Below are 15,102 nucleotides of genomic sequence, written 5' to 3' on the forward strand. Positions count from 1 at the left end.
ATGTTATCTTTCCCCAATCTCCCCAACCCCTGCTATCCCTCTCCTAGCCCCCTACCCCCCAACAGGCCTCAGTGTTGGGGTCTGTGATGTTCCCCTCCCTGTGTCCATGCGTTCTCATTGTTCAACACCCACTTACGAGTGAGAACATGCAGTGTTTGGTTTTCTGATCTTGTGTCAGTTTGCTGAGAATGATGGTTTTCAGATGCATCCATGGCCCTGCAAAGGACATGAACTCATTCTTTTTTATGGTTGCATAGTATTCCATGGTGTATATGTGCCACATTTTCTTTATCCAGGTTTATTTATTTTTAAGCAGCTTTATTGACGTATGCATTAATTTCCTGGAGCTGCCAAATAAATTATCACAAATGTGTGGCTTAAAACAGTAGAAATTTATTCTTTCCCAGTTCTGGCAGCAAGGAGTGTGAAATTGGGATATCTGGAATCTGAGCTTTGGGGAAGTATAAAACTTTGAGGAAGGAAGATAATGAAAGAGCAGCTAAGGCTGAGGAGCAACCAATAAGACAAGAGAGAACCAAGAGAATGTGTGGTCCTAGAAGCCAAGCGAAGAAACTGTCTCAACTGTGTCTACAAAATATTGCCTATAGGGTCAATTAAGTTGAGGACTGAGAGTTGGACCATTTGATTTAGCAATGTGGAAGTCACTGTGGCCTTGATAAGCATAATTACAGTTGAGTGACATGGACAAATGCCTGATTTGAGTTCAAGAGACAATGGGAGGAGAGAAATTGAGGACAGGAAGAAAAGATAATTATTTTGAGAAGCTTTGCTCTAAAAGGGAGCCAATAATGAAGCAGTAGACAGAGAGGGGCTCAAGGATTGTTTTTATTTTTAATGGGAGAATTAATTGTACAGTGATGGGAATGATCCAATTGGGAGGGAACCATTAATGATGCCAGAGAGGGGAGAATTGCTGGTTCACCACTCTGAGTCTGGGATAAGATTTAGAGAAGAGGAGAGTTATTGGCTTTAAGAGGAGAACCAACAAGTTATTCATTCCAACAGGCAGGGTTGAGGTTGGAGTGGAGGGCACAGCGTATGGAACAGATGTCAGTGGCTGAGCTTATAGAAGTTCTCTTCTGAATAATTCTTCCTGAGTGACGTGTGAAGCTAAAAGAGGATAGGAAGGAGATGTTGGCATTTTAAGAAAAGAAGAGAAGGTATGAAAGAGTCATCTAAAAGATGAGTTAGTGAGTGAGTAGACTAGGAAAAGAAAAGCACGACTTGAGAGGCAGTGGATGAGGCAAATGCAGCAATGTTAAGGGCCTCCTTGAGAGTGGTGGTCATGAATTCACAGTGAAACCAGATAGCATGACAGTGTGCTTTTCTTCAGCTTTACTCAGATGTGTAGGTGTTGGTGTGAAGTAGGCAGAGTTGTGTTTAGCAAGGCTTTTGACTGTGCCACACAATTGTTTAGTAAGGGAAGTGGGAATGTATACCAGGGAGTGATCGTAACACTTGACTATGGACTTTGAACATGGTAAGGGGTCAAAGTGTGAACAAAAGCATTGTATGACACAGGGAAAAATGTGATTAAATTAATGAGTTGTAGGTCCCGTTGAAACTACAAGTTTGAAAGTAGGAGAATTGTTTAACTTGGGGGGCCAGAATGCATGAGCTAAAAAATGGAGGTGGTGAGCAGAGAGTATAATGTTGAAATGGAAGGTACGGAGTTGTGTCATTGGTATATGTCTAAGAAAGTGGACAACAGAAGCAGGGTGAAGGGCAAAGTCCTGAGGAGAGGAAGTCAAAGAACCGTGACATCTGGATTTGAGAAGATCATCTCATGGAGACCGAACTCTCCAAGAATTAAGGCAGAAGTAGTACTGGAGAGTGTGACAGAGCCCAGAGTTAAAATAATCAAAGAATGAGTTGGGAGTGACCTGGTGGAGTAGATGACAGCAACAATGAGGAAGAGTTGGTGACATAACTTGTCAATCTGATCTTCCCCTGAAGTAAGTCATAAGACCTCTCATGTGAGAGGTGCCCTTCCTGTACCTGGAGGAAAGGGAAAGGAACATCTTTATCTCTGAAGATCAAGAGATGCCAAAAAGAATATGAACAGGCAGGCCTCACTAAATTTCTCCCAGTTCATTACCATTAGGTCATACCGATTCACCCTTTCATATTTCTCAATGACTATTCTTTATCAAATATATAAACTCAGGTTTAATTATTTATTCGAGCCTTTATTTCCTTATCAAGGTTCTCATGTCATATAGAACTTATAAATCTATATGCTTTCCTCTTGTTAATCTGTTTCTGTTACAGGGCCTCATCCGTGAACCTAAAATGTATAAAAGGAGAGATATTCCCCCCACCCCACATAACCATTTCCATTTTTTCAAAGAGGGAATAAACAATATATGACTGTATGCCTGATTGTTACCGTTCTATAGGTGTATAATACTTTGGAAAAATACCCAAGAAACTGGCCACACTGGTTTCCTGGGGAAAGGAATTAAGTACATGGGGACAATGGTGTCATGCCTGGGGGTTACTGTTTATTCTTTGTACCTTTTGAATTTGAGCTACATACAGTGGCTGTTACAAATAGAAATCGTGATATTTACATAAAAGAATGTCTTTTTGTCTTCAAGTTGGTGAGACAAAACATATATACTCTTATTATAAAATGGAAAGTGTTTAGTGTCCTAAGAGAGGCAGAGATTGTCTTCCAGGGTTGGCTAGAAAGTCAGGGCTGGTGGAAATTTAGGTGCAAGTTTAAGTTTGCATTTTGTTTAAATATACTTCAATGGAACTGGAATGAATGCCCCAATCTCCAAGTTCAGGTCATGCTCAGCAGTGCTTTAGCCTCCAACAAGTTTTTTGGTTAAAGCAGGCGCCAGAAAATTTGTAAAGTTCCATAAAAGCGCTGCTAGCATCTGGTAAAAGTCAAGGGTTTAATATTACTAGTTAAAGTCTTTTTAAACACTCATCCCCCTCCTTTGTGACCTGTTCTGATGTTAAAGTAGCTGTGTTTAACACCATTGTATGCCAGCGGGAGACAGAAAACGCATGTTATTTTTAGCAAAGTCTAGTGCAAATGGTGTATGCTCTTTGGACTCTGCTGGCAGATTTGATTCTTAGCTCCTGGGAAGCCAAATTTATTTAAATTTTCATCCTTGTCTGTCGTCTCAAAGAGTGAAATGAACTTTTCCAATTCCTCAAACTGTGATGTGGTGGGTGAATAAAACCCCAAGGTGGCATCCAACTAGGACTGGATTGAAAGTTTCTTTTTTCTTTTTAAAGCTAAGTAAGGACACAAAGTTTCAGCTCAGCAGCTGATAAAGACATCTGATTTACTGAGAAAGCACACGGAACTCTTCCACTGTTATTTTCTAAAACAGGAAAAGTCTCAGGCAACTCATTAACTCATTAACTATAGCACTTCCCAAATCAACTAGTAGAAAGTATCTTAAAGGTTAAGATACCCTAACTTGAGAGAAAGAAAACACTGTATTTCACTATTTTACTGCCCAAGTCACCAAAAAGCCTCTTTTAAAATTTCTCTTTATTATTAATTAAAGAGGGTCTTACTATGTTGCCCAGACTAGACTTGGACTCCTGGGGTCAAGCAATCCTCCTGAGTAGCTGGGACTACAGGTGAGCACCACTTTTCTTCCTTGAATCTATTGATATGGTCAATGACATTTACAGATTTTTGAATGCTAAATCATCTTGCTCTCCTAAAGAAACTCAACTTGGATGTGACTTTTTTTTATATATTAAAACAATATATTCCTTGAAAGTTTAGAATTCAGCTGTTAAACTGTGTGGCTTTGGCATTTTATTCTTTAGAATATTTTAAACTATTGTTTCAATATTGTACAGACTATATTTGTCTGTATTTGCACGTTTGCCATTTTTAATTTTTTTAGATGGAGTCTTGCTCTGTCATCCAGGATGGAGAGCAGTGGTGTGATCTTGGCTCACTGCAACCTCTGCCTCCCAGGTTCAAGCAGTTCTCTTGTCTCTGACTCCCGAGTGGCTGGGACTACAGGCACGTGCCACCACACCCAGCTATTTTTTTTTTTTTTTGTATTTTTAGTAGAGAAGGGGTTTCACCATATTGGCCAGACTGGTCTTGAACTCCTAACCTCGTAATCCGCCTACCTCAGCCTCCTAAATGTTTGCCATTTTATATCCTTCCTATCTCATCATGCAATCTCAGACTGTCCTTCTAGGACAATTTTATTTCAGAAGTTATTATAGTTCAGTTGGTGGCAATAGGTTTTTAAATCTATAAATGTATTTATTTGATCCTCTGTTTTCAAAGATAGTTTACTGGGTACCTAATTCTAGTTTGATAATTATTTTCTCTCAACATTTTGGAGATACTATTTCATATCTCCTGACTGCCTTTGCTGCTGCCAGAAGTTTTTTGTCATTGCCCCTTTGTAGGCAATATTTTTCTCTGGCTGCTTCTGAAGTCTACTCTGGTGTTAATGAATTTTCCCTTCAATATCTTTGGGATAGGTTTTTTTGTTTGTTTGTTTTTTGTTTGTTTTTTTTGTTTGTCTTTTGAGACGGAGTCTTGCTTGTTGCCCAGGCTGTAGTGCAGTGGCATGATCTCAGCTCACAGCATCCTCTGCTGCCCAGGTTCAAGCGATTCCCCTGCCTCAGCCTCCTGAGTAGCTGGGACTACAGGCGCATGCCAAACTCCCACCTCAGCCTTTTTTTTTTTTTTTGTATTTTTAGTAGAGATGGGGTTTCACCATGTTGGCCAGGATGGTCTCTATCTCCTGACCTTGTGATCCGCCCGCCTCGGCCTCCCAAAGTGCTGGGATTACAGGCATGAACCACCGCGCCCGGCCTGGGATAGGTTTTTATATTTATCTCAAGGATTCATGTTTTTCATTATTTCTTAAAGTTTTCAGCCATTATCTCTTTAAATATAACCCTTCATCCATCTCTCTATTTTTAGACCTCATATTTTTCCTCCATATCTCTTATCATCTCTTATTTTCTGTTCCATTGTCTCTTTTTTCTACATTTCTTCAGAACTATCTTCCAACACAGTAATTTTCTTTTCAGTTGTGATTAATTTGCCTTTTTTTTTTTTTTTTTTACACTTCAACAATTCTAATTTATTTCTGGAAGTTCCTTTTGTTTCTTGTTCTTCAAATACACCTGCTTGCTCTTCTTTGTGAATGAGTCTTTTATGTAAACAATTCATGCATAGCTATTTTCTAAATCTGACAATTTCAGTATCTGCAGTTCTTGTGTGGTTAAGTATTATTTGTTGATTCTACTCACACTGTGTTACCTTCTTTTAGGCTTTGTTTAATGAGCTTACTGCTTGATTTTAATCTGTAGGAATCTTGGGAAAGTAAAACGGGCAAACATTTCTTAAGACAGGATTGTCATGAGGTCAAGAGATTGAGACTGTCCTGGCCAACATGGTGAAATCCCATCTCTACTAAAAATACAAAAATTAGCTGGGTGTGGTGGCGCATGCCTGTAGTCCCAGCTACTCCGGAGGCTGAGGCAGGAGAATCGCTTGAACCCAGGAGGCAGAGGTTGCAGTGAGCGGAGATCATGCATCTGCATTCCAGCTTGGGCAACACAGCAAGACTCCCTCTTAAAAAAAAAACAAACAGAGAGGAATGTTATCTGTTTCTGACAGTGTCCAAGGGTTGCCTGATACTATTTCACATCCCTGAGAGGTAAAAGGCTCAGGCTCAGGCTGTCTCCTGCTGGTCCTAGGCTCAAACGGTAGCAGTGCTGCTATCTGCACCTACCCCCAACTCCCAGGCCGTCCATACCCAACTTCTCAGCTTCCTTAAAATTCCTTCAGTCCATCTATGGGGGTCAAAATGAGGCAGACATGCTTAGAGTGATGACCTCTCCCTCAAAAGAGGTCTACTTGAACTAGTGTACTGTTTCCAGGAGAACAACTCCCATATCCTTTTTAACACCATTGTCATGAATGAAGAGTCACAGAAATTCACTCCTTGTTTGCTAACAATCAAAATCTTAACATCACTATCTGCTTTGACTCCACCAGGACCAAATTTCTTATGTCCTTTATCCTTGTTTATATCAGTTACCACAAGAACCACTAGACTCCTAGGTCACTGCTCATTTCCCACACCCAAATCTCCCTAACGTTCTATACATCTCTGCTGCAGCCCCTTCTCCTTGCCAATTCCTGAACCCTTCTACTATGCCCCCTACAACTTATGGTTCATTATCAGCAAAATTAATTTCAACCATTTTTTTTAAACGCAGACTCACTTTGTCACCCAGGCTGGAGTGGAGTGGTGCAATCTCTCATTGTAGCCTCAACCTCCCAGACTCAAGTGATCCTCCCACTTTAGCCTCCCAGTAGCTGGAACGACTGGCACATGCCACCATGCCTGGCTAAGTTTTGTATTTTTTGTAGAGATCAGTTTTGCCATATTGCCCAGGCTGATCTTGAACTCCTGAACTCAAGTGATCTGCCCACCTCAAAGTGCTGGGATTACAGGTATGAGCCACTGTGCCCATCCTCAAGCATTGTTCTGATTTCTCCTTTCACCTTGCTAAAACTGAAATCTGGCTCATCCCTGAGAGCAGTATTCCCTTGTAGCCTTCTCAAGTACTGGCGATTTTTCTTTCTCATACCTCTGTTACCACTGGGCCTGGAGGTCAGATAGGGCCTCCTTGTTTCTCACTGCTACTTTCTATCTTTCTTCTTCCTAAAACTCTCAGCTTTGATTTTCCCGTCATCAGATTTTATTACCTATCACCCTCATTTTGATGTCACCTATCAACCTTTGGGTTAACCCCAGCTCCACCCTCTATTTTCTCAGTAATTTTGGCTCCTGGGATACTACCACTCTCTCCAAGTCTTACTTAATGGTAATTTCAATGTACATGGAGATGATTCTTCCAACACCCTGACCTCTCATTTCTTTTTTTAAAAAAACGTTTTTATTTTCATAGGTTATTGGGGAACAAGTGCTGTTTGGTTACACAAATAAATTCTTTAGCAGTGATTTGTGAGATTTTGGTGCACCCATCCCCTGAGCAGTATATACTGCAAACAATTTGTAGTCTTTTATCCATCACCCCCTTCCCACCCCTTCCCCCTGAGTTCCGAAAGTCCACTGTGTCATTCTTATGCTTTTGCTTCCTCATAGCTTAACTCCCAGTTATGAGAGAGAACATATGATGTTTTGCTTTTCCATTCCTGAGTTACTTCACTTAGAATAATAGTCTCCAATCTCATCCAGTTCACTGCAAATGCCATTAATCCATTCCTTTTTTATGGCTGAGTAGTATTTCATCACACACACACATGCACGCGCACACACATACACACACACACACACAAACACACAGTTTCATCCACTCGTTGATGATAGACATTTGGGTTGGTCCCACATTTTTGCAATTGCGAACTGTGCTGCTATAAACTGTGTGTGCAATATCTTTTTTGTATAATGACTTCTTTTCCTCTGGGTAGAAACCCAGTAGTGGGATTGCTGGATCGAACAGTAGTTCTACTTTTAGTTCTTTAATCTCCACACTGTTTTCCATAGTCGTTGTACTAGTTTACATTCCCACCAGTAGTGTAGAAGTGTTCCCTGTTCACTGCATCCATGCCAACATCTATTTTTTTTTTTTATTATGGCCATTCTTGCAGGAGTAAGGTGGTATATCTCATCACGGTTTTGATTTGTATTTCCCTGATCATTAGTGATGTTGAGCATTTTTTCACATATTTGTTAGCCATTTGTATATCTTCTTTTGAGAATTATCTATTTATGTCCTTAGCCCACTTTTTGACGAGATTTTTTTTCTTACTAATTTGAGTTTGTTGTAGATTCTGGGTATTAGTCCGTTGTCAGTCCATGCTCTAATGGGAGAAAATCATTGTGATGATTTTCTCCCATTCTGTGGGTTGTCTGTTTACTCTGCTCTTCCTTTTGCAATGCAAAAGCTCTTTAGTTTAAGTCCCAGCTATTTATCTTTGTTTTTGTTGCTTTTGGGTTCTTGGTCATTAAATCCTTGCCTAAGCCAATGTCTAGAAAGGTTCTTCCAATGTTCTATTCTATAATTTTTATAGTTTCAGGTCTTAAAGTCCTTGATCCATCTTGAGTTGATTTTTGTAAAAAGTGAGAGAAAAGGATCCAGTTTCACTCCCCTATATATGGCTTGCCAATTATACCAGCACCATTTGTTGAATAGGGTGTCTTTTCCTCCACTTTGTTTTTGTTTGCGTTGTCAAAGATCAGTTGGCTGTTAAGTATTTGGGTTTATTTCTGGATTCCCTATTTTGTTCCATTGCTGACCTCTCAGTTCCTTAAACTCCTCTCCTCCTTCTCTACCTCCCTCAGAAATGCATTCATATAACAATACCCAGACTATCTCATTATCAGTAACTGTATCTCACTATAATCTTGATTTCATGCATTACTCTCTCTGACCACCACCTCCTGTCTTTCCAGCTCATTCCCCCTGGTCCCACAAAAACTCTATCTATCCTTCAATCCTACCTCCAATCCATTGATCTAGTCATCTTGATACTTTATTCATCTTCCTACCCAGTCTGTATTTTTTACTGAGGCAAAATAGACATACACAATTTACGATCTTTAAACGTACAGGTCAGTGGTAAAAAATACATTTATATTCCTTTTGCTCCTTCATGTCCCCCATGCTCCTCCCCTTCCTGGCTATGGTAACCACAAATCTACTATCTTCATCAGATCTGCTTTTTCAGCTTCCACATGAGAGGGAACATGTAGTATTTGTCTGTGCTTGGCTTATTTCACTTAATGGCCTCCATTTCCATTCACGTTGCTGCAAGTGACATGATTTCATTCTTTTTTATGGCTGAATAATAAATATTCCATTGTGTAGCTATACCACTTCTTGTTTGCCCATTTATCAGTTCATGGTTATTTGGGTTGTTTCCATTTTGGGGCTATAAGTAATGCTTCTATGAACATTCATGTGCAAGTTTCTGTAGAAACATAGTTTCAACTCTCCTGGGTATAAAGAAATGGAATTGCTGGATCATATGGTAACTCTGTGTTGAACTTTTTTAGGAATTGCCAAATTGTTTTCCACAGCAGCTGTACCATTTACATTCCAACCAGCCATGTATGAGAGTTCCAATTTCTTTATATCCTTACCAATACTTATTTTCCTTTTTTTGATGATAGCCATCCTAATGAGAGTGAAGTAGTATCTTTTTGGTTTTGATATGCATATGATAATATGATTAATGATGTTGCACTTTTTTTGTGTGTGCTTATTGGGCATTTGTATTTCTTCTTTGGAACAGATATTTGAAATATCTATTCAAATCTTTTGCCCATTTAGAAACTGGGTTGTCTTTTTATTAAGAGTTCTTTATTATTCTATATATTATACCTTTATCTGATAAATGACTTGTAAATACTTTATCCCATTCTGTGGGTTGTCTTTTTCACTTTCTTGATAGTGTCTTTTAATACACAAGGCTATTTTTTAGGACTTAGTTTTTATACATTCCAAATTATTTTTTCTTGTTTGTTCTTTTGGTGTCCTATTAAGTGACTGTTGCCTCATCTAAGGTCATGAAGATTTATACTTTTATTTTCTTCTTCTAACAGTTGTATTATTTTAGCTCTTACATTAGGTCTTTAATCTATTTTGAACTAATTGTTGTGTTAGGTAGGGTCCTGTCTTAGTCCATTTGTATTTCTATAACAAAATACTGGAGACTGAATAATTTATAAAGAACTGAAATTTATTTCCCATGGTGCTAGAGATTGGGAAGTTCAAGATCAAGGTGGCAGCAGAATTGCTATCTGGTGAGGGCTGCGCTCTGCTCCCAGGATGGCACTTTGCTGCTTCATCCTCTGGAGGGAACATTGTGTCCCAACATGGTGGAAGGGACAGAAGGACAAGAGTGTGCTTCCTTCAACCAAGACCTTTTTACAAGGGTGCTAATCTCATTCATGAAGGCTCTGCTCAAAGGCTTCCAAAAGGCTACACACCTCTTAATACTGTTGCACTGTGGATTAAGTTTCAACATGAATTTTGAAGGGACACCATCATTCAAACCATAGCAGATCTAAATTCATTACTTTGCATGTAGATATCCAGTTGCCCTAGAACCATTTGTTTTAAAGACTATTCTTGCCTCCACTGAATGGTCTCGGCACAGACACATGAGTTTATTTCTGGAATAGATTCTCAATTCTATTCCAATGATTTACATACATCTCTTTCTAATACTTAAGAGCACTTTTATTAATGCACTACAATTGTTTACTTCCCCCATTAAACTGTGAGTTCCTTGATATCAGGAGCCACATCATTGTTCATCTTAGTATTTTTAACTCATCATTTAACAGACTCTCAAAACATGCTCACTGAACAAATGAAATTAACCACTTAGTTTTGAGGAGAAGAATGGGAATGGAGTCTACAATAAAGATGGTTCCCTTTCCCATGTAGTACTTCACCTTATGAGGTAGCTTTGAAATTCTGACACTCCTTCTCCACTATTCAAATTGGCAATTATTGATTCTAACATTTACTGAACCCCTTCTCATACAGAAATAGGGGCACTGCAAAGTTTACAATTGAGAAAAAGAGATAATGTCATAAGCCCAAATAGCTATAATTAAAAACAGTTAAATGTTGTAAGATAATACAAAGGAAATACTACTGGAGTTAGAAGAGGCAGAAATCACTGTCAACCAGGATATCCATGAGTATACAAATCACTCACCTAATCTTCTTGGAGGGCAATTAATACTTCACATTCAATGCCAAAAGGTTTTTTTTTTTTTTTTTTTAAAGAGGAGACAGGGTTTGAATTTTACTAATAATATGGTTTGTGGATTTTGATTATCTTTGAAGGGAAAGACCAGCTGTTTTCTTAAAATAAATCCCTAGGCCCTACTGAATTATTTTTGTTTTTTTGACATATACCTCAAAAGTGCAACCAATATTATTATTTAAATTAAAAATACTTAACTTGAACAATTCACAGATTATTGAATTCAGGTGACAGAGAATAAGAATTGGGCATCTTAAGTCATGGGTCTGAATAATATTTTAGGCCTTCCTCCTCTTCTCCACACAATTACTATTAAGCTGAGTTTTTCAAATTTTTTTTTTTAAGAGGCAGGGTCTTGCTCTGTCACCCAGGCTGGAGTGCAGTGGCATGATCACAGCTCAATGCAGCCTTGAACGCCTGGGCTAAAGTGATCCTCCTACTTTAGCCTCCCTAGTAGCTAGGACTATAGGCATGCACCACCATGCCTGGCTAACTTTTTAGTTTGTTGTAGAACTGGAGTTTTGCTTTTTTGCCTCAGCTGGTCTCAAACTCCTATCCTCAAGTGATCCTGTTGCCTCGGCCTCCCAAACTGGTGGGATTAAAGGTATGAGCCACCACTCGCTGTCTAAACTGATTTTTAAGAAAGACACAATGGTTTCAAATCTTGGATATGAAGTTTTTAAATAAAAATATACTACTAGAAAATATATAAATTTACAGTCTATGAATTGTTTCTTGTTCAAAGATCTGGTATCAGAAACAGATGAAAGCGGGATGGAGGACAATTTAGTGTATTAGGAACATGATCTACACAAAAGGTCGGCCAATTAAAAAAAAAAAGGGAACATGGTCTTTGGAGTCAGACTGACTTGGAATAGCAGTTCCTTCAGTTGGGGCTATATGACCTGAGCATTTTTTGGTCTCTAAAATGTAGGTAATAAGGATTTAATAAGATCTTTGTTATCACTTCAGAGTGATAAGGATTTAATAAGATGACACATATAAAATGTCCATAAGGTAAGTATTCAATAGCTAGTAAAGGAGAATATGGCTATTAATAAAAACCAGAAGCCCAGGACAGTCATTCTCTGTAATCAGAGGGATCAGGGTTTGGGGTCATATAGACTTAAATTGCTGCCTTTACCAACGTCGTGTGTGAACTTCGCTTATCGTTTCAAGTGGAAGGGGTTACCATTGCCTGTTTTACTCACCCTAGGTCATATACCACCCCAGGTTGAGAACGTAAGCCAGTTTGAGTCAGTCACAGAGCAAAAACCTGACTCAATATAATACCTACTTGCTTTGCGGTCCAATGGATGAGAAATTCATTCAATAACTAGCCATGTGATATGATTTAGGGTAAATTACAAAACCTTTCTAATTTTGCCTTCTCATCTTTCAAGTGACTCCTTTTGCAAAAGTAAGTATATTTCAAAAACATTTTAAGGCAGCAATACTCTGTGTTTTTTAAAGGCTAATTTTCTTAGTTATTTGCAATGAAAACAGCCTGCAGGTCTCCAGTGTAAGGCTCCCATTTCATGGCAGGAAGAAATAGATTAACATTATTTTATAACCTTACATAACAGATATTCTATACCTTTATTATCAGGGAAAATAATTATCAATTTATAAGATTCCTAAAAGTACAACTCTGAAAATGTCAGTTTTGTGCACATAGGACTCCAAACTTTAATGATACACCCATCATACAGTCAGGAAGCAGAACAATTCCTCAGAAAAAAAGCAAAAATGCCAAGATGCTCTCCAACCACCATTTTTTTTAAATCTATGAAACAATTTCCTTACAAATTAAGTAGTTTTTATAAGTAGTGACATTTATCATTGATGTGATCTGTTTAATATGACTGTAGTTAGAAGGGAAGTTGGGCCTGTAATTTTTTTCAGAAATTGAAAAAAGTGCCATCATTAAGATAAGGAAGAGAAAGATTTGTATCCATCTTTTTGGGACATGTAAGGTGAGAGTGAAGTCTCACAGTTGGAGAATTTGTGGATATTGCTGGAGGAATTGGAGATGCTCTCTAGTAAGCGGGTAATCCCTCTTCCCCGAACACTGCTGTTTTGGCCAGAAATGTTCGCCCTAGATGGGTAATCACCTAGGATATTGAAAATATGAGAAAAGAAATATAGTAATTTTATAATTTCTTAAGAAAGAGATGCCTCAATTAACTGACTCATCCTACTGTAGGCCTTTCACTAAGCCATAATTCAATGGATCAAGAATAAAAAAATGTTTTTCTTTTTGGCCCAAGAAATTTTCAGTTGAAGTTCTTTAGGTATTACTTGAAATTTCGTGTCATTAGCTTTTAAAGTTTCTCACCTCCCAAAAGATATTATTAAAATCAAAACTATAAAGCTGTTGCTGTTACAACAAAAACAGGTTTTCTCTTAAAGTCCCGAACAAATTCTGAGGAATAAGTTACAACGTATCAGTGACCCCAAAATGTACATTATCTAAATTGTGCAAGGTGCTAATGCCAAATAAAACCCCCAATTCAACAAGCTCCTTATATCCCAAAACTAATTTAGAAATCACTGTTTAAATACCACACCCTGGGATCTTAGTAATAGTCCCTAACCTCCTTTAGGTGCATTTTTGTAAAATATAAGGTGCTTACCAATGGGTGTGTTTGATCTTTGTTCCTGATTAGAAGAGTTGAAATGAGAGAATCCTGGACTCCCGACCCTTAGCTTCTGTAAGTAACAGGAAAATACCAGGGGGAAATTTGTTTACTTCTTATCAATTATTGGATGGTTTTCAATTTCAAATTACTGTTTAAAAATCCAAACTAATACTCAAATACTTTTCCAATATCTGATCAATTTTTGCTGCAAAGAGAAGGAGAAGATAGGATAGACTCTGGGGGGAGATTAGGAATTACAGGGTAAAAAGGGTTTGCCTTTTTTTTTTTTTTAAGTGAGATTATAGCATGTTTGCTGATAATGCATTAGAACAGAGTGAAACCCTGATGATACAGGAGGGGAAAATTACTGAAGCCATGTTCATGAGTGGTAAGGGAGGGAAATTTAATGTATAAGTAGACACATTGGTTTCAGATAGTAGCAGAAAATTAATTCATTAAAACAGGAGTAAAGCAGAGGATATGGTAGATTCAGGTAGATGAGTGGTAGGAATATGCAGAAAATCTCTCCCAATTGCTTCTATTTTCTCAGAGAAATAGAAGGCAAAGGCATCAGCTAGAGCAAGGGTGAGGGAAGAGGTGATGAAATTTGAAGGAAAAAGGTGGTGAGAAATAACTGCCTAGGAGATTAGGAAATTAATCAGACTAGAGAAATGAATATCTGCCAGGCAACACTAAAGGCCCCTTGAAGTTGGTGGTGCTAAATATTCGGTAAGATCAGTCGGCATGGCAGTTCCTTTCTAGCCGCAATTAGCTTCATAGGCCTAGGAGGAGAGTAAGTGAAGAGTTAGATGTAATCAGGGTTAGTATCTGTCAAGTATGATGAAAAAAAGAGGGCCAATGGAGTTGACAAGTGCATGCAAGGCAATGGAAAACACAGGCCAAGGAATCTGAGTTGGGAAGGAAGAAGGTGAAGGGTAGAGACAAAGGTATAAAGGAGGAGACGTAGGCTACAGCATTACTAGTGTGAATGGCGCCCCAGAGTTGTGCAATGAAGTGGCCCTGTAAGGGAGTGTAAAACAATGGAGGCATAAATGAATTGTATATCCCAGTAGAGACTAAATAATTGTTGGCACCGGGTTACTAGAAGATGGTGGTAGTCTGAGAGGCGGATGCTTGAAGTCAAGATTATGAAGGAGGTACCACTGGGTCCAGGGTATGATTGTTTGGTAGAAGACAAGATTATTGAAGGAGAGGAAATCAAAGAACTGAGAGGTTAGGCAGCTGGAAGGATTACATGCAGAGAAATTGAAATAAATAATTCTGATGTGAAAACCAGTTTTCCAGATCAGTGTTGTTCTAAGAACAAGAGGAACCAACTTAGGAGTCTACTGACTCCAAAAGGGCCATCAGGTACTACATCCTGGATGGCAGGAAATTCAAAGCCTAGGAATTTTGGGGAGACTGTAAAAAGAAGTCTGGAAGCCACAATCAAGGACAACTACTTCAAATCTAGGCCCATGACAAATGAAGAAGAAAAAGATGTCACCATTTGAAAGGGGTAATAGAAAAGCAGTGTCCTTAGAGGAGTGTCAGTTGTAGTTAGAACCAAGAAGGTAAATAGATTTTCCCCCAAAGATAACAAAGATATCTGAAATTTTGCTGATAACTAAGGCTGAGAAAACCCACAGGAAGGTTTCTCAGCAGTTGGGA

At 38.6% G+C, this 15,102-nt stretch overlaps 1 protein-coding gene across 2 annotated transcripts in view; it reads right to left on the reverse strand.

The window, feature by feature from the left end:
* Window positions 1-12,360: 12,360 nt before the first annotated feature.
* Window positions 12,361-15,102, reverse strand: part of MAEL (maelstrom spermatogenic transposon silencer) — a 48,261-nt gene continuing 45,519 nt past the window's right edge. For both annotated transcript variants that reach the window (XM_032291516.1, XM_032291515.1), the window contains 2 exons: window positions 13,426-13,501; window positions 12,361-12,903 (listed from right to left, as the gene is read on the reverse strand). In XM_032291516.1, the coding sequence (XP_032147407.1) occupies window positions 12,716-12,903; window positions 13,426-13,501 (264 nt within the window). In that variant the 3' untranslated portion in view covers window positions 12,361-12,715. The remainder of the gene's footprint in view (window positions 12,904-13,425; window positions 13,502-15,102) is intronic.

This window comes from Sapajus apella, unplaced genomic scaffold, assembly GCF_009761245.1.
Source record: "Sapajus apella isolate SASKATOON/1434 unplaced genomic scaffold, GSC_monkey_1.0 scaffold25, whole genome shotgun sequence".
Classification (NCBI taxonomy): domain Eukaryota; kingdom Metazoa; phylum Chordata; class Mammalia; order Primates; family Cebidae; genus Sapajus; species Sapajus apella.